At 35.6% G+C, this 27,760-nt stretch overlaps 1 protein-coding gene across 4 annotated transcripts; it reads left to right on the top strand.

Annotated features, from left to right (window-relative positions):
- Positions 1-14: 14 nt before the first annotated feature.
- On the top strand, positions 15-27,406 carry LOC137013303 (myotubularin-related protein 1-like). Of its 4 annotated transcripts, none has more exons than XM_067376993.1 (16): positions 3,878-4,373; positions 7,095-7,200; positions 8,551-8,616; positions 14,165-14,240; positions 14,483-14,577; positions 15,758-15,865; positions 15,979-16,080; positions 16,204-16,287; positions 16,385-16,534; positions 17,677-17,865; positions 20,180-20,365; positions 22,815-23,021; positions 23,108-23,200; positions 23,294-23,407; positions 23,493-23,669; positions 26,512-27,406. In XM_067376993.1, the coding sequence occupies exons 1-16, from the start codon at positions 4,324-4,326 to the stop codon at positions 26,659-26,661; spliced, it is 1,953 nt and encodes a 650-aa protein (XP_067233094.1). In that variant the 5' UTR covers positions 3,878-4,323; the 3' UTR covers positions 26,662-27,406. The 4 variants fall into 4 exon arrangements, with proteins under 4 accessions (XP_067233093.1, XP_067233095.1, XP_067233094.1 ...); XM_067376995.1 differs by having other exon boundaries at positions 4,346-4,373; positions 7,103-7,200; XM_067376992.1 differs by lacking the exons at positions 3,878-4,373; positions 7,095-7,200; positions 8,551-8,616 and adding exons at positions 15-448; positions 3,324-3,502.
- Positions 27,407-27,760: the final 354 nt, after the last annotated feature.

Genomic DNA, 27,760 nt, shown 5'->3' with positions numbered 1-27,760 from the left:
CAGTGTCTCGTCTTTTTTGAGACACATTTTTAAAACAGGAAGCTTTATCCAGTCGTTCATCAACTCTTAGCCTTATGTCTATTTAATAAAGTACTAAGAATCTGGTTGGAATGTGCTGACGACTTATTTAAAACGTGTTATTTTACTGTGTTGTGTGGATAAAGAGTTACATATTATATTCTCGAGATGAGTTTAGAGGTGGCTTGCTTGTCATTTCGCCAGCCGTACGCTACCCTTGTGCTGAACGGTGTGAAAACAATAGAGAGCCGCTGGCGGCCCCTGCTGTCAGAGCTGCGGAACTGCACTCTAGCCGTTCACATCGCTCAGAAGAGCTGGGAAGGAGAGGAGGACTGGAGACTCATCCTCACTGAAAGGCTGGGAATGACAAACCTGCAAACAGAGGAACTTCTGATGTCTGGAGAAAGGTTTGGGCGTGGTGTTATAGCAGGTGAATATTAAATATAAACATGTATGTATTATTAAATATATAATAATTGTAATTAATACCTTTTAAAGGCACAATATGTCATTTTATGCCGCTAGAGGTCGCTTATTCAAAACAAAGGCGTAGCTTGAGAGCAGTCAAAGAATATACACTAACAAGAAGCGAAACTCAATAGAACGTTCCATTTCAACACCGGCGCACAGCAGCAGCCTTGCGTTTCCACCATTTTGGCGTGAAAGCGCCTCATTGGTCCACTAGTTTCTATGGCAATATCAGCTGCTTTGTTAAAAAAAAAAGTACATTAAAGCTAAAATCCAACCTGAATAATGACAACACAGAATAAAATACTATCACTAGTGATCATCAAATCCTTTTAACAGTCTATTTTACAGACTTTGTTTTTAATTAAGTCTCCACTTTTTTTCACAAAATCTTTGCTTTCTAGAAACCCAGTCAGTTATGGTTAAAATTAAAGTTCTAGTATTAGCATTATAAACATTACCAGCATTATAAACATCATCAACAATACCAACATATGAAAGTAAATTAAGGACATGCACGGGATTGTTGGACAATTAATATATAACAGGAAATAACAGCTTGTTTTTGCAGTGTTGTATGTTAAATAAAAAGTGGGAATTATGCGATAACGGACACAGCAATGCATCATGTATTATAAGATCATTATGTTTGTAGAGTGATCCTTTAAAACGTACAATATTTCAATTCAGATAGTGGAGTAATACTGTTATTGCTTCATTAGGTCTGATATATATTGTTCACTGCAAATATGATTATCTTAAATGTATTAATTATTAATTTACTATTAATAAATGTGTAAAGTTGTATAAAATGGAAATACTCAATAAAGTAGGCTAACTAGCTACTTTACCTCAGATGGATGAATGGTTGGATTCCACAACTGGTAAAATAAAACCTATATAAGACAATACAACATTTACTATTGGAGCCAAACGATTTCCTGGTGACTTAATTTAAAAAAAAATAGTAGTGAAATTCGCCGATTTTGGTTGCGTAAGATGTGAAGGATTCTATGGTCCAGTTAGTATTTTCACCCCATAATGGCTGCCGCGCTTCCGGAGCGCCATCTAGTGGCTGTTACCCAAAAAGGATAAGAGTTTCGCCTCTTGGGTTCTATACTCTTTGAAGCAGTAGAGCTTTTATTATTGCCGCAAATGACCGCTTTGGCTTCTTCCAGTCAAGTGTATGTGGGGAAACACAGCGCTGTTTTATCATATTAGATACATTTGTGTGTTGAATGCGGTCTGGCAGAAGCTACATATTTTACTTCATAACTTGTTAAATATGGTAAAAAAATGTTTTTTACTCAAACGCATTAGTTCGCTTAAGAAGGCCTTTATTAACCCTCCGGAGCTGCGTGGAATATGTTTAAGATGGATGGACGTGGATGGAGACACTTTCTTCAGTTCGTACTTGTTTGGCAGCGCATTACTGCCATTTTGATGCAGCAGGATATTTATTAATATTTCTCGGATTGTCTTTGTCAGAAACAAGAAAGTCATATACACCTGGCTTAAAGGAACACTCCACTTGTTTTTTGAAAATAGGCTCATTTTCCAACTCCCCTAGAGTTAAACAGTTGAGTTTTACCGTTTTCGAATCCATTCAGCTGATCTCCGGGTCTGGCGGTACCAGTTTTAGCATAGCTTAGCATAGTTCATTGAATCTGATTAGACTGTTAGCATCTCGCTTAAAAATGACCAAAGAGTTTCAATATTTTTGTTTTTAATATTTTTACCATGGGTGCAGCAGACGCAATGATATTACGCAGCGCCTGTGACCCCCAGGGAGCGTGTCTTGTAACCATGGAGACTAGGGCTGCACGATATATCGCATGAGATTGTCACGCGCATTTCATCAATAAAGCCGGTTCCCTGATTACCGCTAAATCGCCATCACCTGCTTTCAAATGCAGCGGCATTTAATACACATAGCCGTAGATCACTGAAAAGCCACGCAATATCGCGTTCATATCGCAGATGAATCGCCTTCGATAATGAACGCGATATTGCGTGGCTTTTCAGTGATCTACGGCTCTGTCTATTAAATGCCACTCCATTTGAAAGCAGGTGATGGAGATTTAACGGTAATCAGGGAACCGGCTTTACTGACGAAATGCGCGTGAAAATCTCATGCGATATATCGTGCAGCCCTAATGGAGACATTTGTGAGAGACGCTGCGTAATATCATTGCACTGCTGCAGCCATGGTACGGCAGCAAAGTTCCTTGATTATTACGCCGGAATGAGAGTATAGTTCCTAGCCATATCGGCCTAGAAAATCACAACTTTTCATTTTCCGTCGGTCTTATTACACGATGTAACTACAGAAGTGTCAAGTTTTAAATAGGAAAAATATCGTAGCTCTTTGGTAATTTTTGAGCGAGATGCTAACAGTCTAATCAGATTCAATGAACTATGCTAAGCTATGCTAAATGCTATGCTTTGGTGTTCCTGTGGTTTCTACAAAATGAAACCGGAAATCGTGGGTAATGTGGGTCAATGATGTCATTGATAGGCGTCGCACAGACATGGTTAAAACTGGTTATTTCTCTGGATTTAAACATTTTTGGAAAAATTTGGGATAATACAAGTACACAAGTCAACAAAATATATAACATTGTTCTAGTGGGTTTTGGATATTTTAATCCTTACATATTGTGCCTTTAATGCTTTGATAATTTATTATATAGATTTAAGTCATTATGGAAGTAATTCCCTGGTCTAGCCACACACTAGCAAACACTTAGAGTTGTTCTTCTGCATTCTAGCTTTATTATTTGCGTATGCATTGTGTGGAGTTTGTGTGTCTGTATTAAAGTGTTGTATATGTGCAGGTCTTGTTGACGTTGGGGAGACGTGGCGTTGTCCTGAGGATGTTCCCTGTGAAGAGATGAGAGAGCTGGAGACAGCAGCCTGCTTGACTGAACTCAATCTGAAATACCTTACGAGACTCTCGAACCCCCGCTGGCTCAGTGAACCAATGTATTCTAGGGGCCATAAAGATGTGTGGACGGTACACATCCCAGTTCATCTGCTTCCCTCAGCTTCTTCTCATCCGTAATAGTGAACATTAAAACAAAAAAATGCACAGTATTTGTGTCTGTAGAGACGCTCAGGTGTGAGATTCGTAATGCATGTAATGTATCTTCAATGCTGAATATGAAAAATGCATTTGTTACATTTGATCATAGATATAGTGTTCATTTATAAACAGGTAGTAAGAATAACAGGGCTCTTGTAATATTAATAAAGTACACATTTCAACATTTCAAAAATAAATTCTACAATATAGGAGCATAGTTGTAAGGGCATTTTATTTCTGTTTTCCTGATTAATTGGGCATCGCTGAGAAGGCAGGATTTGGATTTGGACAAAGAATTCAGAGCCAGATGGGTGCTCACCCTTAACCCCCCATGCAATGCTACTAGATTTTACACATGGAATCCTTGCGACGCTTTCCAAACATTACCCATGTCACGCTATTGCATTTTGGGTAACGTAGTCTGTTGATATTTATTAGCGCTGGCGTGGCGGCGCGGGAGGCGAGTTTACGAATCCTACTGTGTTGAAGGCTGAGTATTAATATTCATGACTGAAGTCTTTGCCATTGGAAACTATCTACTCAACCTAATTAATATTCAGGAGCAATCCATCACCATTGGAAGCTTACGCAGCACAGACCTAATTAACATTTATGAGCGAAATCCCTAGACATAGTAGGATTTCGCGTCTTTGCGAGTCACGAAGTTCTAGCGTTATCAGTTCCAGGCGCACGATGAGCGTTGGATATGCAACATAGCGTGGTTTTGCATTTCTGTAAGCTTGCAGTAGAGGATGGAGAAGCGACAGACCGCAGCACAGTCAAACGCTGAAACTCCAGACAGGTCAGTGCCAATAACACCCGTTTAATAGTTTATGACACCCCATCTACACTGTTAGTGGCGTGACGCGACGCTTAGTGGATTCATGGATGCGTTCTTGTAAGTCGCGTCATAAAAGGTGTCATAAACCAGGTGTTTGTTAGATTTAGTTACTGAGTGACTTGAAGCAAACAAAATCCTTGGGCTAACTTTGTTTGAATGAGCTGTTGTCTCAGATTAACCAGACATGCAGATAAGAAAGTAGGCTACTTGTAAATGAGCAACGCTGATGAGTTCTTTATTAAAGGTGCATTTTTTTTTTTTTTTTTTTTTTTTTGCAAATTAATGTTTTACTGATTTATTAAACAGCGGTTTTGAAAAAATATTAGAAATGATCCATGCTTGCTTGAGATGAAGACTCCAGACATATTAGTCTTAGAAAAAGCTTTTGTTATCTGTGGAGCGGGTCGCTCCCTCATGGGCGCCGCTGTGTTGATATCACATGACCAGCCGTGTAATGTAATTGGCTGAGTTACTAGTAATAAATAATTATTATACCTTTCAGTTACTGCTCAAGACATTTTGTTTTAAAAATTACTACGACTAAAATTGCAATTTTAACCAAGGCTCCGGGACGTGTACGGAGTCGCATGTCAATTGCGTCATACCCGCCTTACCCTCGGTTTCCGATTTTATTTTGTAGAAACCATGGAAACACCAAAGATGCTTTAGTATATTATACGTTTTAATAGACATGGGAACAACTGTTTTGATACATTACACCGAAAACTAATTGTTTTTATATAGCTCAACACGTTTAGTCTTATTATTTAAATCTAATTTTCTTGATTTACCATGCCTCGGAGAAAAACACTATTTTGTCAAGTAGCTAACTTAGCATAATCAGATGCAACTTTATTTTTAGTAACAGTAATACAGCATTTTCTCCATCATACAATAAGTTTTAAAATTAATTGCATGCCACGGTTTTGCAACGGCTGTGATGTGAAGACCACATGCCCCAAAAATTCCGCGCTCAAACTTGCCGTCATCAAACTACGCCTTTGTTTAGGCCTCTAGCAACCTCTAGCGGACAGAAATCCAACATACTGCACCTTTAAACCTTTGACAGAATCATACTGGAACGTTCAAATGTTCGTGCTGCCAGAGCCAGACGTTTTGAATCACACATTAGTTATTTCTGTGTTACAAATATTCACGTTACCACAGAAGTACTGAGTTTTATACGTCAAATAAACGGTTGTATCAATTACACCTAATATTCCACTAGGTGGTGTCAAGTGACTGTTAAAAATGTATTTGTCATTGAATGGTTCATTCAAAAGATTTGTTCAAAAACACTGATTGATTTATTAATGAGTCATTGAATTCATTCAAAACCATTTTTTAAATAATTAATTCAAACATTTTCAAGCAATTAGAGTCAGCAATTTGTCAGAACCTCTAGTAAATTACATGTTTTGTTTGGTTGTGTATTCAAAATCGTGAGAGAATCGAGATCTCTATTTGAAAACAAAAAATTGTGATTTTCATTTTATCCAGAATCGTGCAGCTCTACGTCACACCCACATATTGTTGGCTGAACGTCTGATGCATATGGCACACTTAACTAGAAACACTTCAGGATTTTCAAAGTCATCATCTGGTTGGTTGTATTCTACAGGATGTCCAGGAGACGCGTGTCGCGTTCTTTAACGGTCCGCCTAGAAACAAATGCCGTGACGCAAAACCCCCTCATGAAAAAAGAAAACCTTCGTGTTTACAACTGTGACAATGAGCGTTTTCCAGGATCAACTAAATGCTGGATTGCTGTAAAGTTTGCAGCTCCATTGTTGCAGTAACCTTGCACAATGTTCTTAAATGAATAAATTATTAGATACATGCCAGTCTGTTATTGTAGGGACATCGAATTTACATTTTCACACCCCTAAACATGACGCGAAACAAAACATTGCGTTACATGTCAGTCAAATGTCCCCCTGATCGGTCCTTGGCCAATGAAAGCTGTGATAGAGTCTGAAGGTCTGGCTATGCGAGACAAGTCAATGAAGTATGGCTCCAAATGCTAATTCATCTGAAAGAACTGTGAGTTTGAGTGGCTTATAATGTACATTTGAAAAAGCAACACGCGTCAAACATCTTTCCAGACATGAGAAGCATTTATTAACATCTTGTCCAACAAAAGACAACATTTAATAACACATTTTTACTCCTTCTGAGCATCCTTCTGTGAGATGATGTGGCTTCTTTCACAGAATAAGTCAGTCGTGTGTTTATTTGTCATGGTTAATCAATCAAAGCGTTTCAATCTTCTGTTTATTCAGCTACAGCGATATGGCGCGTTATCTTCATCTGTGGCAGAGCATATTTGGAGTTTCTGTGCAAGAGCGCCCTCTGGCTTTCAGATGGAGAAGCATTTACTACTGATCATAGAGCCGTACAGCTCTGACAAGCTGCGCATAAAATAATTGCTGCCTTTGCCAAATCATGTGGGTTAAAAATTTGCAATAAATCGCGATATATCATGCAGCCCTACAAATTACATCTAAACTACAGCTGTAACAGCAGAGTCCGAGTCAACAGCATAGTTAAGAATGATGAATATCGCTGATATACTATTGGGCTGAAGAGCCAGCTGAACATAAACATATACTCACTGAGTGCTCTTATACATATCTTATTGTCAGAAGTATGTTGTAACTCACTAAAACTTTTATATTATAGTCCCACAGGGGCTCATGTTGAATGGTGCAAACAACTGATTGCAGCCACAATGTCAAGCCCGATCTCTGGATCCATCAGCTCAGAGATGATTTCTAGAGACTACAAGGTATGGGTGTGCTAGTGTGGATAGTTAAATAATAATAATAATTCTACTGAGACTCAGCATAGATCTCCTTCTGCATTACTTTGACAAAGAACACATCTTGTGTGCCCTGATTTATTCATGTTTGGGGTTTTTTTTCACTTATATTTCATCACTGTGTGGCAGTATGTAGAGGTAGTAGACTGAAGCAATATGTCAAAATGTGTAAATTCTCACTAACTCAAAACAGGTTTTCCTTTTTTTATTTATGCATTGCCAGAGATCTCCACCCAGTGTTTTTAGTTTATACACTCTTATGCAAGAGGCAGCACACTTCAGACAACTGCTGTTTTTGTCATGAAACCACAGTGGAACATTGCTGATGAAGTTATTTTATCAAGTCTCCACTGTCACTGACATATTTCACATGAAAAAGAATCTATTCCTCATTTTCTTACCAAACACTTTTGGTGGAACACAAAGGGTTAATTTTTCCTAGCCATATCATAGAACCTTAAAAGAGTCCAGTCAACTCATGCTGTAAGGACTTCTGACGTCATATGAGCTTTGTGTGAGGAACGGACTGAAAAAGCATGCTGTTAACTAGATAATTAAGTCTGTTGAACACAAATTTGGGAATCATTCAGACCAGTTTTATTAACTAGATCAACTGATTCACTGAAAAGATGGAACGATTCGATCATGAATCAGACATCACTACTGCTCTCATAAACGTGGCCAGGAGAGCTTGGTTGGATTTTGGTCTGTTCCTCACACAAATCTATTGTATGATTTTGCAAGACTTGAAATATAGTGCACAAATCATATTATAGGTTTATGAAAAAAAAAAAAAAATGAAGTGATACTTCAAACACCGATCTGTTAATCATGCAGAACTTCTGATTGATTCTGACACTGTTTCTGTTTCGTTCTTTAAAGGGGTCATATATCATGTCAAATGAATGTAAATCATGTCAAATTAAACTTTTGAAATAAAAAGTTGACTATGATAACAAATTGTAAATTTCAGAATTTGAAAACCCCTCTCCAGTCCAAAAATACCCTGTATTGAAACATGAAAGTAATGTCATTTTTTATGTTAAAATACTTTTTAGACATTATCATAGTGTTCTTTTCAGAGTTTTTGGTGCAGAAAACTTGACTAATTAACTATTTAAGTCTGGAAACATATAAAGCAATACAAAGTGTATATGACCCCTTTTGACCTTATTACACCTGCATGAAAGCTTGTAGTTCTCGGAATGATTGCACTTCCTCAATCTTTCTGGTGTGGTAACATGCACTGCTCTTTTTCTTTCTCTTTCCTCATCAATCTCTGTTTTTCTTTGGTGTTGTGGTGTTTCTTTGGTGCAGGACTCTGATGTGGAGGTTAAAGGATTTCTTTTGGACAGTGACCCTCAACAGACTGCCCCCTCTTCGGCAAGTCTTTCTGTGTGTGTGTGTGTGTGTGTGTGTGTGTGTTCTTGTTTATATTACATCGTGGGGACCAAATGGCCCCACAATGTAATAAAAACCTGAGATCACCTACATTGTGGGGTCCAGCCAGCGGTCCCCACGTGGGAAATGGATTAATAAACATACTAAAAGATGTTTTTTTGAAAATGTAAAAATGCAGAATGTTTCCTGTGATGGTTAGGTTTAGGGATAGGGGTAGGGGTAGGGTAGGGGGATAGGAAGTACGGTTTGTACAGTATAAAAACCATTACGCCTATGGAGAGACCCCACTAAGATAGGTGTGCCTGTTTGTGTGTGTGTGTGTGTGGGTGGGTGCGTGCGCGCGTGTGTGGGTGTGAGACTCCGTTAACAATTTGACATGATTACTAACTTACAAACAGAAATAGTGTTTCAAGACACTTACATCCAAGTAAAAAAAGCACACAAATGTAATTTTCGGATTAAATGCATGTTAAACATTAAATAATGTTTCTATTCTATTCCATTCTATTCTGAAATCTATCTATCTATCTATCTATCTATCTATCTATCTATCTATCTATCTATCTATCTATCTATCTATCTATCTATCTATCTATCTATCTATCTATCTATCTATCTATCTATCTATCTATCTATCTATCTATCTATCTATCTATCTATCTATCATCATCTATCTATCGTGGGTACGGAAAGTATTCAGACCCCCTTAAATTTTTCACTCTTTGTTATATAGCAGCCATTTGCTAAAATCATTTAAGTTCATTTTTTTCCTCATTAATGTACACACAGCACCCCATATTGACAGAAAAAAACACAGAATTGTTGACATTTTTGCAGATTTATTAAAAAAGAAAAACTGAAATATCACATGGTCCTAAGTATTCAGACCCTTTGCTCAGTATTTAGTAGAAGCACCCTTTTGATCTAATACAGCCATGAGTCTTTTTGGGAAAGATGTCATGTTGTTTTTCACACCTGGATTTGGGGATCCTCTGCCATTCCTCCTTGCAGATCCTCTCCAGTTCTGTCAGGTTGGATGGTAAACGTTGGTGGACAGCCATTTTTAGGTCTCTCCAGAGATACTCAGTCAGGGCTCTGGCTGGGCCATTCAAGAACAGTCACAGAGTTGTTGTGAAGCCACTCCTTCATTATTTTAGCTGTGTGCTTAGGGTCATTGTCTTGTTGGAAGGTAAACCTTTTGCCCAGTCTGAGGTCCTGAGCACTCTGGAGAAGGTTTTCGTCCAGGATATCCCTGTACTTGGCCGCATTCATCTTTCCCTCGATTTCAACCAGTCGTCCTGTCCCTGCAGCTGAAAAACACGCCCACAGCATGATGCTGCCACCACCATGCTTCACTGTTGGGACTGTATTGGACAGGTGATGAGCAGTGCCTGGTTTTCTCCACACATACCACTTAGAATTAAGACCAAAAAGTTCTATTTTGGTCTCATCAGACCAGAGAATCTTATTTCTCACCATCTTGGAGTCCTTCAGGTGTTTTTTAGCAAACTCCATGCAGGCTTTCATGTGTCTTGCACTGAGGAGAGGTTTCCGTCGGGCCACTCTGCCATAAAGCCCCGACTGGTGGAGGGCTGCAGTGATGGTTGACTTTCCACAACTTTCTCCCATCTCCCGACTGCATCTCTGGAGCTCAGCCACAGTGATCTTTGGGTTCTTCTTTACCTCTCTCACCAAGGCTCTTCTCCCCCGATAGCTCAATTTGGCCAGACGGCCAGCTCTAGGAAGGGTTCTGGTCGTCCCAAACGTCTTCCATTTAAGGATTATGGAGGCCACTGTGCTCTTAGGAACCTTAAGTGCAGCAGACATTTTTTTGTAACCTTGGCCAGATCTGTGCCTTGCCACAATTCTGTCTCTGAACTCTTCAGGCAGTTCCTTTGACCTCATGATTCTCATTTGCTCTGACATGCACTGTGAGCTGTAAGGTCTTATATAGACAGGTGTGTGGCTTTCCTAATCAAGTCCAATCAGTATAATCAAACACAGCTGGACTCAAATGAAGGTGTAGAACCATCGCAAGGATGATCAGAAGAAATGGACAGCACCTGAGTTAAATATATGAGTGTCACAGCAAAGGGTCTGAATACTTAGGACCATGTGATATTTCAGTTTTTCTTTTTTAATCTGCAAAAATGTAAACAATTCTGTGTTTGTCTGTCAAAATGGGGTGCTGTGTGTACATTAATGAGGGGAAAAAAATGAACTTAAATGATTTTAGCAAATGGCTGCAATATAACAAAGAGTCTGTCTATCTATCTATCTATCTATCTATCTATCTATTCTATTGAGACTTTAACATTTTGTATCAAAACATGAGATTTCAAAACTTGTATAATCATTTAAATTTGGATTTCTTGCATTGGCTGCTTATTATATTGAACAGTTTTTTGATAGTTACCATCATTTTGTTGTCCATGTAAATGCACTAATACTTCAATGAGCTCATAAGTGTAATATTTGGATATAATTTATTTGCATTCTTGCCTGCAAAAGCATTTTAGATTTATTTCTGTGAACACATTTTTAGTTTGTTTTTACACAGTCTAAAATATTTTCTGTGCCGCAGATGATGTCGAAAGAGCATGATTTGTATTTTAATCTGCAATATGTCTTTTCTGCATTATTGATATAGCAGATAACCGAATGCTTGAGGGGGAAAATACAGATGTTTTGACTCATATGCCATTATGAAATATCACCACCCCGTGCCATCTTTCTAGGGCTTTATTAGCATAATGCTGAACAGATCCCCATAGATCTTTTGTTTTGGTGAAGGTCAAGCCTGTTGAATTCTACAGTGCTGTTGTTGTCCTGCAGCTGGACCGTAACAGAATGACTGAATTCTCTTATTCGTCTGTGTCCATGAAGCTGCCAAACAGTTCTGTCACTGTGGGTGGAGCAGACCCACGAGCCCTCATCTCATCCCTCTGAACTCCCCACTGCTTGTTGTCAGCAGTTTGCACACAGAAACAGCTTTTTCAGAGCCAAACGCTGACTTGTGGTTCATGGGATCACTGAAAAGAGTAATCATATACTGCATATAGACAAGATTTTTACTAGTTACTTGGGTGTTGTACATGGTTGCTGTGTTTGCTGAGGTTTTCAGAGTGTATTTTAGTTTTGTGAAGTGCATATTCCCTTCTGTCAAAGTTAATGAAAGCATCCAAAAATATGAAGCCCAAATATTTTGCTCTTGCTGAATTTGCAGCATCAGTAGTTTTCTTTTCATGCTGAGAGATTTTCTTCAGTGCTCTAAATTACAGCCCTGCCTTCCGCGTTTAGTTTATAGCCTCAAACATTGGACTGGCTGTTTGCTTTAGGAAGAGAGAGAACTTAATGTTTGGGAGTGGTGGAAAGGAAACCACATACAGAGTATTTCTGATTCACTATGATACTGAGGGTGATTTTTTTCTAAATCACTTTTTGTTTGATTTTTGTGTGTGCGTTCAAATAGTTTACAAATTAAGATAAGGCAAGCATCACTATTAATATTGGACATACTTAGTATTAAACTTGAGAGCGGTGGACATGGATAAATCCCATAGACCTGAGTTCTTTAACCCTGCTCTTGGAGGCCCACTGTCCTGCAGAGTTTAGCTCCAACCCTAATCAAACACACCTGATTCTGCTAATCAAGATCTTCAGTATTACACGAAATTCATAAGCTGAAGCAGGTTGGATATAAACTTTGCAGCGCAGTTGGCCTCCAGGAACTGGGTGGAAGACCTATGCCATAGACTTTCACTGAGGGACACAGGCCATATTTAGGTACCGTAATGTCATAATGACATTGGGCATTGGGTTTGCTCTTATGACTTTACCAGTATGTTGCCTAGAAAGCAGCCACAATACCTTAGCAATGGCATTGCAATTCCCTGGCAACATGGGGGTGAGTTTTAGATAATCTGATTAAGTGTCATGTAAAACACATTAAATTGAGGCATAAACAAATAACACAATCCACAGACAACAAAAAACAACATTCTAGATTCTAGAAATCCAAATAAGACGGCTGGCATATGCCTGTATTAATCAGACTAAAAGGGTTAGTTCACCCACAAATGAATCCCATGATTTACTCCCCCTTAAGCCACCCTAGGTGTATATGACTGTCTTCGTTCAGACGAACACAAGCTGCATAGGCTGTCGGAAGCTACTCATTTTAGTTTATAAAGTTTTAAATATGAATATTTTTGTACGAAATCCCATTGCTTCACTTCAGAAGGACTTATTTTTATGATGGATGGATGCACTTTGTTGGACTTCAAAATCAGGAGCGCCATTCACTGTCATAATAAAGCTTGGAAGAGCCAGAATATTTTTTTAATATAACTACGTTTGTGTTCATCTGAAAGAAGATAGTCATATACAGTACAGTCCAAAAGTTTGGAACCACTAAGATTTTTAATGTTTTTAAAAGAAGTTTCTTCTGCTCACCAAGGCTACATTTATTTAATTAAAAATACAGTAAAAAACAGTAATATTGTGAAATATTATTAGAATTTAAAATAACTGTGTACTATTTAAATATATTTGACAAAGTAATTTATTCCTGTGATGCAAAGCTGAATTTTCAGCATCATTACTCCAGTCTTCAGTGTCACATGATCCCTCAGAAATCATTCTAATATGCTGATTTGCTGCTCAAGAAACATTTATGATTATTATAAATGTTGAAAACAAATTTTTCAGGATTCCTTGATGAATAGAAAGTTCAAAAGAACAGCATTTATCTGAAATACAAAGCTTCTGTAGCATTATACACTACCGTTTAAAAGTTTGGGGTCAGTAAGAATTTTTATTTTTATTTTTTTGAAAAGAAATTAAAGAAATGAATACTTTTATTCAGCAAGGATGCATTAAATCAATCAAAAGTGGCAGTAAAGACATTTATAATGTTACAAAAGATTAGATTTCAGATAAACACTGTTCTTTTGAACTTTCTATTCATCAAATAATCCTGAAAAAAAAATATTGTACACAAATATTTTGTACAATTGTACACATTAAATGTTTCTTGAGCAGCAGATCAGCATATTAGAATGATTTCTGAAGGATCATGTGACACTGAAGACTGGAGTAATGATTGCCATCACAGGAATAAATTACTTTGTGAAATATATTCAAATAGAAAACAGTTATTTTAAATTGTAATAATATTTCACAATATTACTGTTTTTACTGTATTTTTAATTCAATTAATGTAGCCTTGGTGAGCAGACAAAACTTCTTTTAAAAACATTAAAAATCTTAGTGGTTCCAAACTTTTGGACTGTACTGTATACCTAGGGTGGCTTGAAGGTGAGTAAATCATTTTTAAATGATTTATTCAGAATATCTATGCATTATATCTAAAAATGTTCATGTCTGTCTGAATTATGCTGATACAGGAATATTCCAAAAGGACCATGCAAACATCTTATCAGAATAAAAGCTTATTCAGAATATGGACCTTAATTGGAAAATGATGTGCATGTAATCATCAAAATGTATTTGTTTCAATCTGTGACAGGCACTCAGAGAAGGAAATAAGCAGGCTCAGATGGAGGAGGCTCCGCGTGTTCCTGGAGAAACCATCAAGGCTATTGGTAATGACATTAACACATGCACATTTGTGGTTTAGCATCTTTTTTACATGACGCAACAGTACAGAACCATCATGAAACATAGCAAGCTTAACATAATATGACATAATAAGTTAACATTTAGGTCACAAGGTCATGTACAAGGCTTAAAATATTATATAGGTTAGGTAAGTGGATGGAGCTGGTCTTCCACACATATGCACGTCAACGGAAGATAACCTTTGTATGCTGTGGTGTTTTCACAGTCAAAGACGTCATGTATATCTGTCCGTTCTCTGGGGTTGTGAGAGGGACTCTAACCATCACTGATTACAAGCTCTACTTCAAGAGCCTGACACGGGTAAACACACTCTTCTACTCATTTTTACAGCATCTAAAGGCAGTGACACACCAAACAGACATTAAAGAACTGTGGTGTCGCCTCATGTCAACGTGTCAAAAATTTGTGTTTGCCATTCCCCAACATAGTATTGTCAAAAAATATTGGTGTTTCGATATATATAAATACTGTAATATTTGAAGAGGTTTCAATTAAAAAACATTTGCCGTATCAATACACCAATACAAGTTTCTGAAGGATCATGTGACACTGAAGACTGAATGTCTGATGCTGAAAATTCATGGGAATAAATTAAATTTTTTATAAAATGTACTTTTATTTATTCAATTGTAATAATATTTCACAATATTAGTGTTTTTACTGCATTTTTGATCAAATAAATGCAGCTTTGGTGGGAATAAGAGATGTCTTTCAAACACATTAAAACATTTTAATTATTCCAAAGTAGTGAACAGTAGCGTACTGAGTTTCTGTTGAGTTTTTGTCTCAGTAGATTGATTAAAGGTGCAGTAAGCGATTTCTGTAAAACGCTGTTGAAAGTGGATTGGACTGAGCACCACAGCAAACTTGTAGCCTATAAGAGGTAGGGGGCTTGTCCACTCATGATGGGGGAGGAGAGAGAGAGTGAGCAAGAGGGAGATTTGAAAAAAGACTGTAGAAAGAGAGATGGCTGAGAGACGAGAGAAAAGCTCAAGAGGAATATCACCAGAAAAAGAAGGGTTATGATCAGGCAAGAGCTTTAGGATCCACGTTAATATTAGAAAAGCTTTCCAGTTCTGGAGAAACCTAAGTGGGAAATCCTGAAAACGGACACATAGGTTGCGTTGTTTCTGCTCCATACATTGGTTTTAAGGTGTCATTGTTTGTCTCGAACTCTTGCTTGTAGATACTCGTGTATTGTATGTTCATGTTTTGTACTTCCTTGTCATTCATTCGCCATCTTCGCTTTATTTTGCTTCGCTTCTGCAATGATAAAGAGACATCCACTCTTACATTGCGTGTTCCTGCATTTTGGGGGCGGAGCAGTGAAGGGAGGGGTGTGTTTGTTTGGGTTGATATTAAAATATCAACAATGATTCTCAGAAATCACTTACTGCACCTTTAAATTAGTGCTATTCTCAATCTCAACAAGCACAAATGTTTTCATTGGTTATTAATGCTGTTTCTGTATGTGTGGAAGGATTCTCCGTTTGTGCTGGATGTGAATCTCGGAGCCGTAAGCAGACTGGAGTCTATCGCTGTTCAGAGTCACGGAGACAACACTCAAGGACTTGAGATAGTCTGCAAGGCAAAGGACAAATCAGTTTTCTTCTTTTCCACCCTTCATTCCCTTTTCTGTCTTAGCTTCTTTTAAGTCTTTTGCACACTCTTTTAAATATTAATTACTATTTCTTTTCACAGGACCTGAGAAACCCCCGGTTTGCATACAAGAAAGAGGGACAGAGCAATTTGGAGGTGTTTGAAATACTGTCAAAGTATGCGTTCCCTCTCTCCCACAACCTGGTATGATTTTTTTTAAAACACCCACATATGGGACACTTGCGTAAGGATGTGCTGTACACAATAGTGCACTAGCTGAAGTTGTTTCAGTGTTTTTAATGATACACATCCCCTCTCTTCCCTCAGCCTCTCTTTGCTTTTAAATACCGAGAGACGTTTCCAGAAGATGGCTGGAAGATCTACGACCCAATCTCTGAGTACAAGAGACAGGTACGGACTGTCATCACCAGTCACCATATGCAAAATATATCAGGACAGGTAATTATTTTGGTATTACAGTATGTTCCGATGTTGTTGGTGATGGCAGGGTCTTCCAAACGAGAGCTGGATCATCAGTAAAGTGAACAGCAGTTATGAGGTGTGTGAGACGTATCCCGCTCTGCTGGTCCTGCCTTCAAACGTCACAGAGGACGAACTGAAGAGAGTGGCGGCCTTTAGGGCCAAACGCCGTTTCCCTGTAAGAAATTTATTTTTTTTTTTTTGGTGAAAATCCTAGGGTCAGTTTTAGTTTTACTTTACAACGGGCCTTTGTTTGGCCAACTGAAATATCCTCTAGCAGCATCTACAATGTCATCAGAGCTTCTATAGTTAAAAATAGCTAAAATCAGTACTTGAAATAAAATACTGTTAAATGAGGGAGAAAAAAAACTTGAAGCAATTTGCCAAGCAGTGGTGTTCTGAAATGAGGAGGCAAAGTAATTAATTTTTTATGTAAATTCATGTTCCGGTTACACTTAAAGGATTAGTTTACTTTCAAATAAAAATTTCCTGATAATTTACTCACCTCCATGTCATCCAAGATGTCCATGTCTATCTTTCTTTTGGTCGAAAAGAAATTAAGGTTTTTGATGAAAACATTCCAGGATTATTCTCCTTATAGTGGACTTCAATGGACTCAAACAGAAGGAACGCAGCGCCAGTTCCATTTTTTTCCGTAAGTAGAATAGGGAAGCACTTGGAAGGCGATATTTTGTGTTTATAAAGCATATACATTTAATTTGTTTTTGAAAATGACCGATTGTTTCACTAGATAAGACCCTTATTCCTCGTCTGGTATCTTAAAGCTCTTTGAAGCTGCACTGAAACTGCAATTTTGACCTTCAACCTTCCATTGAAGTCCACTATAAGGAGAATAATCCTGGAATGTTTTCATCAAAAACCTTAATTTCTTTTCAACTGATTAAAGAAAGACATGAACATCTTGGATGACATTGTCAGGAAAAATGTATTTGAAAGTGAACCAATCCTTTAATGAAGACACATTTTTCAGGTTAAATAAATGCTCAGTATTTAGTGCACAAAAATGAGAGACGGGATTTATCGTGTGAACATCACAATAACCAGTCATAAAGCAATGGAGGCTTTGCTTTCTCTAATATAACTCTCGCCCCAACAAACCCACAGCATGCTTTAGGGGGTCTGTTAAAAGTCAATGTATATCTAATTCAATATATTTATATGAATAAAAACGAATAAATGATAAATAAAATCTCGATGCTAAAAGTCATACAGCAGTTTTTAATCATGATTTTAAATATTAAATGCTGTTTTATTTGTTCTATCATGGTCATATTCTTAAACGTTATCACATTCCCTCAGGTGTTGTCCTGGATTCACCCCGAGAGTCAGGCCGCTATAGTGCGCTGTGGTCAGCCACAGGTGGGTCCGTCAGACCGCCGCTGCAGGGAGGATGAACGGTACCTTCAGACGATACTCGACGCCAACGCTCAGTCTCACAAACTCTGCATCTTTGATGCTCGCCAAAGCACTGTGGCCGACACCAACAAAGTAAGAAACTGTGTTTTAAAAAACAAAGTACTACAGCCAGTGTTATGCATTACAAGTAACATGAGTTATGTAATCAGATATCTCAAATAACTTGTAAAGTAACACATTACTTTGAAATTTACAAAATAATATATGAGTTACTTTTTCAAATAAGTAACGCAAATTACTTTGTTTTCCAATTTATTGAGGGAAAGCTCTCCTGTCCCCCTCCTGTAATCATGATTAAAGGGTTAGTTCACCCAAAAATGAAAATTCTGTCATTTATTACTCACCCTCATGCCGTTTCACACCCGTAAGACCTTTGTTAATCTTCAGAACACAAATTAATATATTTTAGTTTTAATCCAATGGCTCCGTGAGGCCTGCATAGGGAGCAATGACATTTCCTCTCTCAAGATCCATAAAGGTACTAAAAACATATTTAAATCAGTTCATGTGAGTTCAGTGGTTCAATATTAATATTATAAAGCGATGAGAATATTTTGGCCAAAAAAAACAAAATAACGACTTATTTAGTGATGGCCGATTTCAAAACACTGCTTCAGGAAGCATCGGAGCATAAATGAATCAGTGTATCGAATCATGATTCGGATCGCGTGTCAAACTGCCAACGGCTGAAATCACGTGACTTTGGCACTCCAAACAGCAGATTCGACACACTGATTCATTTGTGCTCCGAAGCTTCCTGAAGCAGTGTTTTGAAATCGTCCATCATTAAATAAGTCGTTATTTTGGTTTTTTTAGGCGCTCCAAAAATATTCTCGTCGCATTATAATATTAATATTGAGCCACTGTACTCACATGAACCGATTTAAATATGTTTTTAGTACATTAATGGATCTTGAGAGAGGAAATGTCATTGCTGGCTATGGAGGCCTCGCTGAGCCATCGGATTTCAACTAAAATATCTTAATTTGTGTTCTGAAGATTAACTAAGGTCTTACGGGTGTGGAACGGCATGAGGGTGAGTAATAAATGACAGAATTTAAAAAAAATAGTAAAAATGCAAACTCAGAATATTATGCAAACCTGCAATAAATATGTTGAATTACACAACTTGAGCTGCGCCCTCTACTGTACAGGCGTGAATTTGCATTTACTCAGTCAGAGGCTTCATTTCACATTTGGTGTGAAAGGGCCTTTCGATTTTGCCAAGATTGAACTTTCTTGTTATTAAAAAAAAAAAGCGAGCCCAGACCAGGTGAGGAAAAAGTAATGCAAAAGTAATGTAACACATTACTTTCCGTTAAAAAATTAACTAAGTAATGCAATTAGTTACTTTTTTTAGGGAGTAACACAATATTGTAACTTATTGCATTACTTTTTAAAGTAACTTTCTCTAACATTGACTGCAGCAATACACTACCATTCAATATTATTATATATATTATTCAGAAAGGACACATTAAATTGATCAAATGTGACAGTAAAATGTATCAGTTTCCACACAAAAAATTAAGCATCCCTACCGTTTTCAACATTGATGATAATAAGAAAGTACCAAATCAGCAGTTTATGTTAGATTGATTTCTGAAGGATCACGTGACCCTGAAGACTGGAGTAATGATGCTGAAAATTCAGCTTTGCCATTCACAGGAGTAAATTACACCTTAAAACATATTCAAATAAAAAAACAGTTATTTTAAATTGTAATAATATTTCACAATAATAATTTTTTGGCTGTATTTTTGATGAAATAAATCAATTTCCGTTAAAAGAAAAAAAATGTATATATATATTGATTTTTTTGTGGTGAGGCAGTTCATATATACAATTATACATATATACAAGTTCATATATACAATTTATATTTGTCCACAAAACTAATTTTCAGCATTTAAGCCTTTAGATCAGAAGGTCAGTGAAGAAAAAAATAAATGATTTATATAAAAATCGTATACATGAGATGTTCGGGGAATCTTCATACAGTAAGGGAAGAATTGAACTTACCTGTTTTAGTTTCTAAATCTACTCAGAAAAGCGGTTGGTTAGTCTTAAATACTAAATAAGTATGAGTAATGGATTCACTGATCCAGTTTAAACCTCAACACAGACTAAAACTAAAGGGATAGTTCACCCAAAAATAAAATCATCATTTACTCACCTGCATGTCATTCCAAAGCTGTCTAACTTTATTCTGTGGAATACAAAAGAAGATATTTTCAAGAACATTGAGAACCAAACAACAATTGGAGCTGTTGGAAACACTGAGACATTTCTCAAAATATTATCTTTTGTTTTTCACACAAGAAAGAAAAGCATACAGGTTTGCACCACTACTGTACATGGTTTATATGTGGTTCCTCTTTTGTAGGCCAAAGATGGAGGATATGAGAATGAGAGTTTCTACATCAATGTGGAACTGAACTTTCTGGAGATCCCCAACATACATGTGATGAGAGAATCCCTGAGGAAACTCAAGGAGGTGGTGTATCCTGCCATCGACCAACAACACTGGTTCTCATCTGTGGATTCTACGCACTGGCTGGAATACATCAGGGTGAGAATCTGGATTATGTCACTACACCATGTTCGTTTTGAAGCCATGATCGAATCAGGTGGTCATTACATCCTGACTTTCACACTCATTGATATTTCTGTTCCGTCTTCTACGTTTTAAAATATTTCTTTCACTTCACTAATTCTGTAGTGCATTTAGTTTGAGAGGCTTGTTGAAGTCACCTTCTGGGGCTGGAATCATGAAAAATCTTCTTGAGAAAGAAGAATTTCCAGAAGATAAATTCCAAAAAGTTCAAAAGAATGTTCCTTTTTTAAGTAAATTTCTTGAAAAATACTTAAGAAGTTCTGAAATATTTTTTTTCCTTAATAAGAAAATGGCAGGCGTTGGCTAATCAACTGTAAAATTACTGTAATAATCATAAGTGCACACTGTTTTTGAAGAGACTGGCTTGACAGCAGTTCAGCACTCTGTATGGTGTTTTTTAATTTGGTGTGTATTTTAAAATTTAGCAAAAAGTCATGTCACGCATAATAATGACCGATTATTCTTTACATTGTCGGTCATTGGTGTCACTTCACAGAACTCATGCACATCCCTAGTAGAAGTAGAAATATGTATTATATGTAGCTAGTGCTTAATTGCAACAATTAATTTGAAACAACCCAACAAATTCATTAAACCTTAAATAAACCTTAATTAAATAAAGAAGTTATGGATGATTTTTAAGAAGATTCTTAGCAAGAATTTGAATTCTTTTTAAGTTTTGTCTTAAGAAAAAGATAATATTCTTAAAGGGTTCACCCAAAAATGAAAATAATGTCATGTATTACTCACCCTCATGTCGTTCCACACCCATAAGTCCTTCAATCATCTTAAGACATTTTTACTTGCTAGTAAGTTACTTTACAATTTCAGTGTCCGGAAAGCTACTAAAAACATATTTAAAACAGTTCATGTGACTACAGAGGTTCAACCTGAATGTAATGAAGCAACAAGAATACTTTCTGTGTGCCAAAAAAAAAAAAAAAAAAAAAAAAAAAAAAAAATATATATATATATATATATATATATATATATATATATATATATATATATTTTTTTTTTTTTTTTTTTTTATTTAAAATAAAAATTTCAAAACACTGCTTCAAATCTTTCGAATCAGTGGTTTGGAGCACTAAAGTCATGTAATTTCAGCAGTTTGACACGCGATCGGAACCACTGATACAAAACAAAAGCTTTGAAGCAGTGTTTTGAAATCACCCATCACTAGATATTGTTGAAAAGTCATTATTTTGTTTTTTTGGTACACAAAAAGTCTTCTTGAACCGCTGTAGTCACATGAACTGTTTTAAATATGTCTTTAGTAGCTTTCTGGGCATTGAAAAAGGAAATGATCTTGCTGGCAATGAAGGCCTCACTGAGCCACTGGATTTTATCAAAAATATCTTAATTTTTGTTGATGAATGAAGGTCTAACGGGTGTAGAACGACATGAGGGTGAGTAATAAATGACATTATTTTCATTTTTGGGTGAACTAACCCTTTAAGCATTATTATACAAGCTATTATTGATTTTTAAATCAAATAAAATGCCAACAATAAAGATAGGTTAACTAATTACCTTAAAAGTCCATAGATATCCCCATCAGTTTGTACTGCTGTTATCACTTTCTCAGACAAACAGATGCTATGAGACCCATTTTCCTGTTTGTTCATAGTTAATTTTTTAGGGAGTGATGCAATATTGTAATGCATTACTTTTAAAAGTAACCTTCCCCAACACTGAAGATGACTATAACGATAACTATATTAGCGTCCATCGTTATATAGTTATATCATTTTATATCATTATTCTAAGTGCAAGCTAGATACACTAGCCAGATATTATTTAATATTATTTAATAACTCTGGTTGTGTGTACACTTAGGATGGCTTGAGGGTGAGTAAATTATAGGATAATTTCCTTTTTGGGTGAACTATTCCTTTAAATAGTAGTGAAAAGTGAAAGCACTTCAAAACATTAAAGTGTAAAAATGTTATAGAAGTTTAAGTTTACTATAAAGCAAATGTTCTGCACTAAACATTATTTTGCACACACAAAAAATAATAATTTAGACTCCAAAACTGCAGAAAAGTCAAAGCCATATGTCTAACACAACCAAAATTGAAGTTGGTATCACAAAAATGTAGGTTTTGTTTAGGTGCTATACCAAAAATAGCCACCGGGTGATGCATTTTCCTGTCACAAATCAATGCATGTCTCTGACAATATCACAAAACAGTGGCCAAATATGGAACCTTGAGTCTCGGACCTTTCCAAGTTTAGATTTTTTGTCAAATTTAGAAAAACCTGTTTAGGTTTGTCCTAGGTTGCTCAAATAATTATTAAATATTTTAAATTATTTAATGTAATTAATATTTAAAACTAACAAAAATGTAAAAATAAAAAGTATTTCTTAAAGGTACAACCCTCACTATTTTCTCTGTAGCTCTTGCTAGCAGGTGCGGTTCGCATCGCAGACCGAATCGAGTCGGGTAAGACGTCAGTGGTGGTGCACTGCAGTGATGGCTGGGACCGCACGGCTCAGCTCACCTCTCTGGCCATGCTTATGCTGGACGCGCACTACCGCTCGCTCAGGGGCTTCCAGGTGCTGCTGGAGAAGGAATGGCTGAGCTTCGGACACCGCTTTGCTTCGGTCAGTAACATTCTGCATACATGGAAAAAACATTCCGCATTGAACGTGTGCTAACATCTCACTGTATCTTCCTCTGTCTTTCTTAGCGTGTGGGACATGGAGATGGGAATCACGCAAACTCTGAACGCTCACCTCTCTTTGTGCAGTTCATCGATTGTGTCTGGCAAATGACACGACAGGTGAGGAAAAAGTGGATGGTGGAGCTGAGAAAAAAGTATAATACAATATTATTATATCACCCTTTTAAGCTTTCCCTTTTGTTCTCTCCATAGTTTCCCTCTGCATTTGAATTCAATGAGCTGTTTCTCGTCACGGTGCTCGATCACCTCTACAGCTGCCTGTTTGGGACATTTCTCTACAACAGCGAGCAAGAACGAGTCTCGAAGGCAAGTGCACTCATGTGCATTAATGTCACTTGGTTTTAAAGGAATGATTTACTCACCCTCATGTCATTCCGTTCTGATTGTGCAGGAGGTTTACAGTAAGACCGTGTCTCTATGGTCATATGTGAACAGTCAGCTTGAGGAGTTTACCAACCCGCTGTATGTGAACTACGAGCACCACGTTTTATATCCGGTAGCCAGTCTGAGACATCTAGAGCTTTGGGTCAGTTATTATGTGCGCTGGAACCCGCGCATGAGGCCACAGGTGAGCAGGGGGTGCGGAAGATCATGGTTGATGCAGTAGGTTTTATAACTGATTATTTCAAATGTGTTTCAGTGGAAGTACAGGTAGGTGAAAATGTGTTTTGTGGACTTGTTTATTTGTACTTAACCCTGTAAAGACTGACATAATAGTCTAAAAAAAATCTCTCTCTCTCTCTCTCTCTCTCTCTCTCTCTCTCTCTCTCTCTCTATATATATATATATATATATATATATATATATATATATATATATATTATATATATATATATATATATATATATATATATATTAATAGAACAGTTATTGAACCTTTAGACTTTTTTTAAATAAATTGCAAATAAATTGCAAAATTTTAAATACATTTTTTTACTTTTATGCCTCATATAATATGATATAGTGAGAATATGGAGCCTATACTTGAGGAGAAAAAAAAGGACCTCATTTTTATTCTGAGGCCCAAACTAAGCAAAAATTTGCATTTTGGTGCAGTTGCTGATATTTATATATAATATTAGCCAGTCCAGTTCATCTTGAAACAGTATAAAAGTTATTAAGTTTACTTTATGAAAATCATTAAAGATTTCACAGCAAAAATATGTGTACCATGACCTGCATGTGGACATTTTTAGAATTTATTTATTTTAAAAGTTTAAACTATCAATCAGACAACAGGAGACATGTAGACACAACAGGTTGTGATCATGCTGATCATTTAGAGGCCTTAAACATTTGCGTATCAAATATTATACAGTAGGATTCATAGGATTAGTTGCATTAAGACAAATCTAAGGATTTCCTTTAAAATTATTTTATTTTATGACACTGCTGTTTAAAAATCTAGGAGCAACCAATAAACTTGGTTGCTCAGGTCAGCTTTCCAAACTTTTGACTGGTAGTATATATATATATATATATAATATATATATATATATATATATATATATATATATATATATATATATATATATATATATACTGCCAGTCAAAAGTTTGGAAACATTACTATTTTTAATGTTCTTTAACGAAGTCTCTTTTGCTCATTAAGGCTGCATTTATTTCATAATAAATACAGAAAAAACTATAATATTGTGAAATATTATTACAATTAAGGTTTTCTATTTTAATATACTTTAAAATATAATTTATTTCTGTGATGCAAAGCTTTATTCAAAATATAAATCTTTTCTAACAATATAAATCTTTATTAACACTTTTTATCAATTTAACACATCCGTGCTGAATAAAAGTATTTTGAATTTCTTTATAAAAAAAAAAAGAAAGAAAAAAAATTACTGACCCCAAACTTTTGAATGGTAGTGTATATTGTTACAAAAGTAACAATAGTAATATAATATTAAGTTTCCAACATTGATAATAAATCAGCATATTAGAATGATTTCTGAAGAATCATGTGACACTGAACACTGGAGTAATGATGCTGAAAATTCAGCTTTGATCACAGGAATAAATTATATTTTAAAGTATATTAAAATAGAAAACCATCATTTTAAATTGTGATAATATTTCATGATATTATTGTTTTTTTCTGTATTTTTTATGAAATAAATGCAGCCTTAATGAGCATAAGAGACTTCGTTCAAAATCATTAAAAATAGTAATGTTTCCAAACTTTTGACTGGTACTGTGTGTACATATATATATATATATATATATATATATATATATATATATATATATATATATATATATATATACACACACATATTAAGGCTGTGGATTTAACGCATTAATTAGATTAATTAATTACAGTGAAAAATAACGCGTTAAAATTATTAACTCATTTAACGCACTTACCCCGCCCCAGACCTACGTAGGTCATCTGACATTTCAACAACTGATGCAACAACTCACTGTGTGATGGAGCCTATAGAATGTAGTTAAAATGTCCCTAAAATTCAAGCAAAAATGCTGTTTGAGTTTTTGACTCATATTTACATAATATAGTTAAACTATATCACACGAGTAATGAGTGCAGTATCACACGAGTGCTGTCTTTCTGTCCAGAATAACACGTGCGCAAATGCGATACTAATTTTATACAACAGTTCAATAAATAGTAAGTTAATGTTGTATTTTAGACACAACATTGTCTGTTTTGCTCAATTTTGTCTACGAAAATATAAAGACAACGCAGAACTGTTAATCTCCGAGCAACACACAGGAGCATTTCATTTCTGAACCTGCGTTTTGAACGAATTAGGTCAACCAATGATTCAATGGGCAGTGAACCATTTATAAAGAGAACCATTTACTTCACTCCTGAATGAATCAGCTGTTTGAACGAAACGAATGAATCAATCAATCATTAAGACATTTACCGCCACCTACTGGCAGTTTTAGTTTTTTATTTAGTGTATAATTTCATTAAAAAATAATTTCATATTTCCCTAAAAAAAAAAAACATTAAAGGTATAGTTCACCCAAAAACTCAACTTCATGGTCCAAAGGTTTATGTGTAATACATTTTATGTTGAATCAAATAAAATATTTCTTTCTGAAGCTACTTTTTGTAATGACTATTTGATGCTTTACACAATAATGATTTCAGATTATTTTTGGGGGGGTAATTTCTCAGCCAAATCTGATGTGAGATTAATTTGCAATTAATTAATCGCCACGTCATGCAATTAATTGGATTGCAACATCATGTAATAAATTATATATTATTTTATATATTATTTTTATTTGTTTTTTATGATTTTATTTATTTTCAATTTATCTTGTAATTTAATTGAAATTTTACAAAAGTTTAAAATGTAAATACTTCACATTTATTGACACTACAGGCTCTGTTTTCCCCCTCGTCTCTCTCTGTCTGTCAGGTTCCTGTTCATCAGAGTCTGAAGGAGTTGTTGGTCCTGAAGTCAGAGTTGCAGAAGAGAGTGGAGGAGCTAAAACGAGATGCAGCTTCATCACATTCCTTCTCCTCTTCCTCAGAGCATGAAGGCATGCCCATGCAGACTACTGTCTGAGCATTTCTTATTAACGTGTTAAGTAAATACTGCTATTCTATATCATTTATATTTGGAATAATACCCCTGTGTGGTCATTAGTGCCCTCTAAAGGCCATAAAGCCACTGGTTAAATCACGTAGCACTACAGTTCAACAAACATTTTCCATATTATGAGTTTTCTATACATAACTTTGTGAAGGGAATTTTGAATTTGTCACTTATTGTTGGGGGAAAAAAATAAAAATGGCACATTCAGTTGTTGGTTTTAAAACCTGAGCTTTATCAAGGCATGGGTTTCGAGCATTTTTTCAAGGATTTTTGTTAACAATAATATGTAAACCAGAACAAAACAGTATCTCTAAAAAAATAAATAAAAAATGCCTGAATGTTATAGTGGCTTTGCCAAGAATGTTCTTGCTCTTTTATTGCCTACAAGAATTACTACTCATTAAAATGTAACATAATTCAGAATCATGCATAATATAAAATCTTTGCATAAATTTGCTCATTTATACAATTTTTTTTTACACAAACTGCCACCTTCAGATATTCAGATAAGCTATTATTATTTTATATGCTACTATTTCAATTATTACTATGACATAAGGATTACTAAAAATTGCCTAATGCATATTTTATTTTCTAAAAGTGTTTGTAATACCATTTTTTTTTTTACATTTTTTATATTCATTTTTTTATAATAAATGTCTAATTTGTTTTAAGCTTAAATTTGTAATACTTGTGTATATTAATATATGTTAAACACCAAATTTTGTTGTACGAATAAAAAAAAATACCTTACAAAAACTGGTAGTCCATTATATCTCATTCTGATTTGCAAATTTACTCTTAATTAGACAAAGTATGTGTGCTGTTTTTTTTTTTTTTGTTTTTTTTTCCAAAACATGGGTTCAAAGTACATGTAAATGCAATTTAAGCTAAATATTTATAATAAAACGAATAATTCTTGACACTAGCAACATTTAATCTTAAATCAAGTATATCCTTGATACATATATGCAGTAAAAAAGAAAATATTTATCAAGAATTCGAATTTGATTTTAAAAGTAACAACAGTATTTTTATTATATTACCATATTTCTCTTTATGTAGGCCA

Source organism: Chanodichthys erythropterus, chromosome 22 (assembly GCF_024489055.1).
Source record: "Chanodichthys erythropterus isolate Z2021 chromosome 22, ASM2448905v1, whole genome shotgun sequence".
NCBI classification, from domain to species: Eukaryota; Metazoa; Chordata; class Actinopteri; order Cypriniformes; family Xenocyprididae; genus Chanodichthys; species Chanodichthys erythropterus.
The sequence above is the reverse complement of the archived record's forward strand: the minus strand, read 5'-3'. Positions and strand labels throughout refer to the sequence as shown.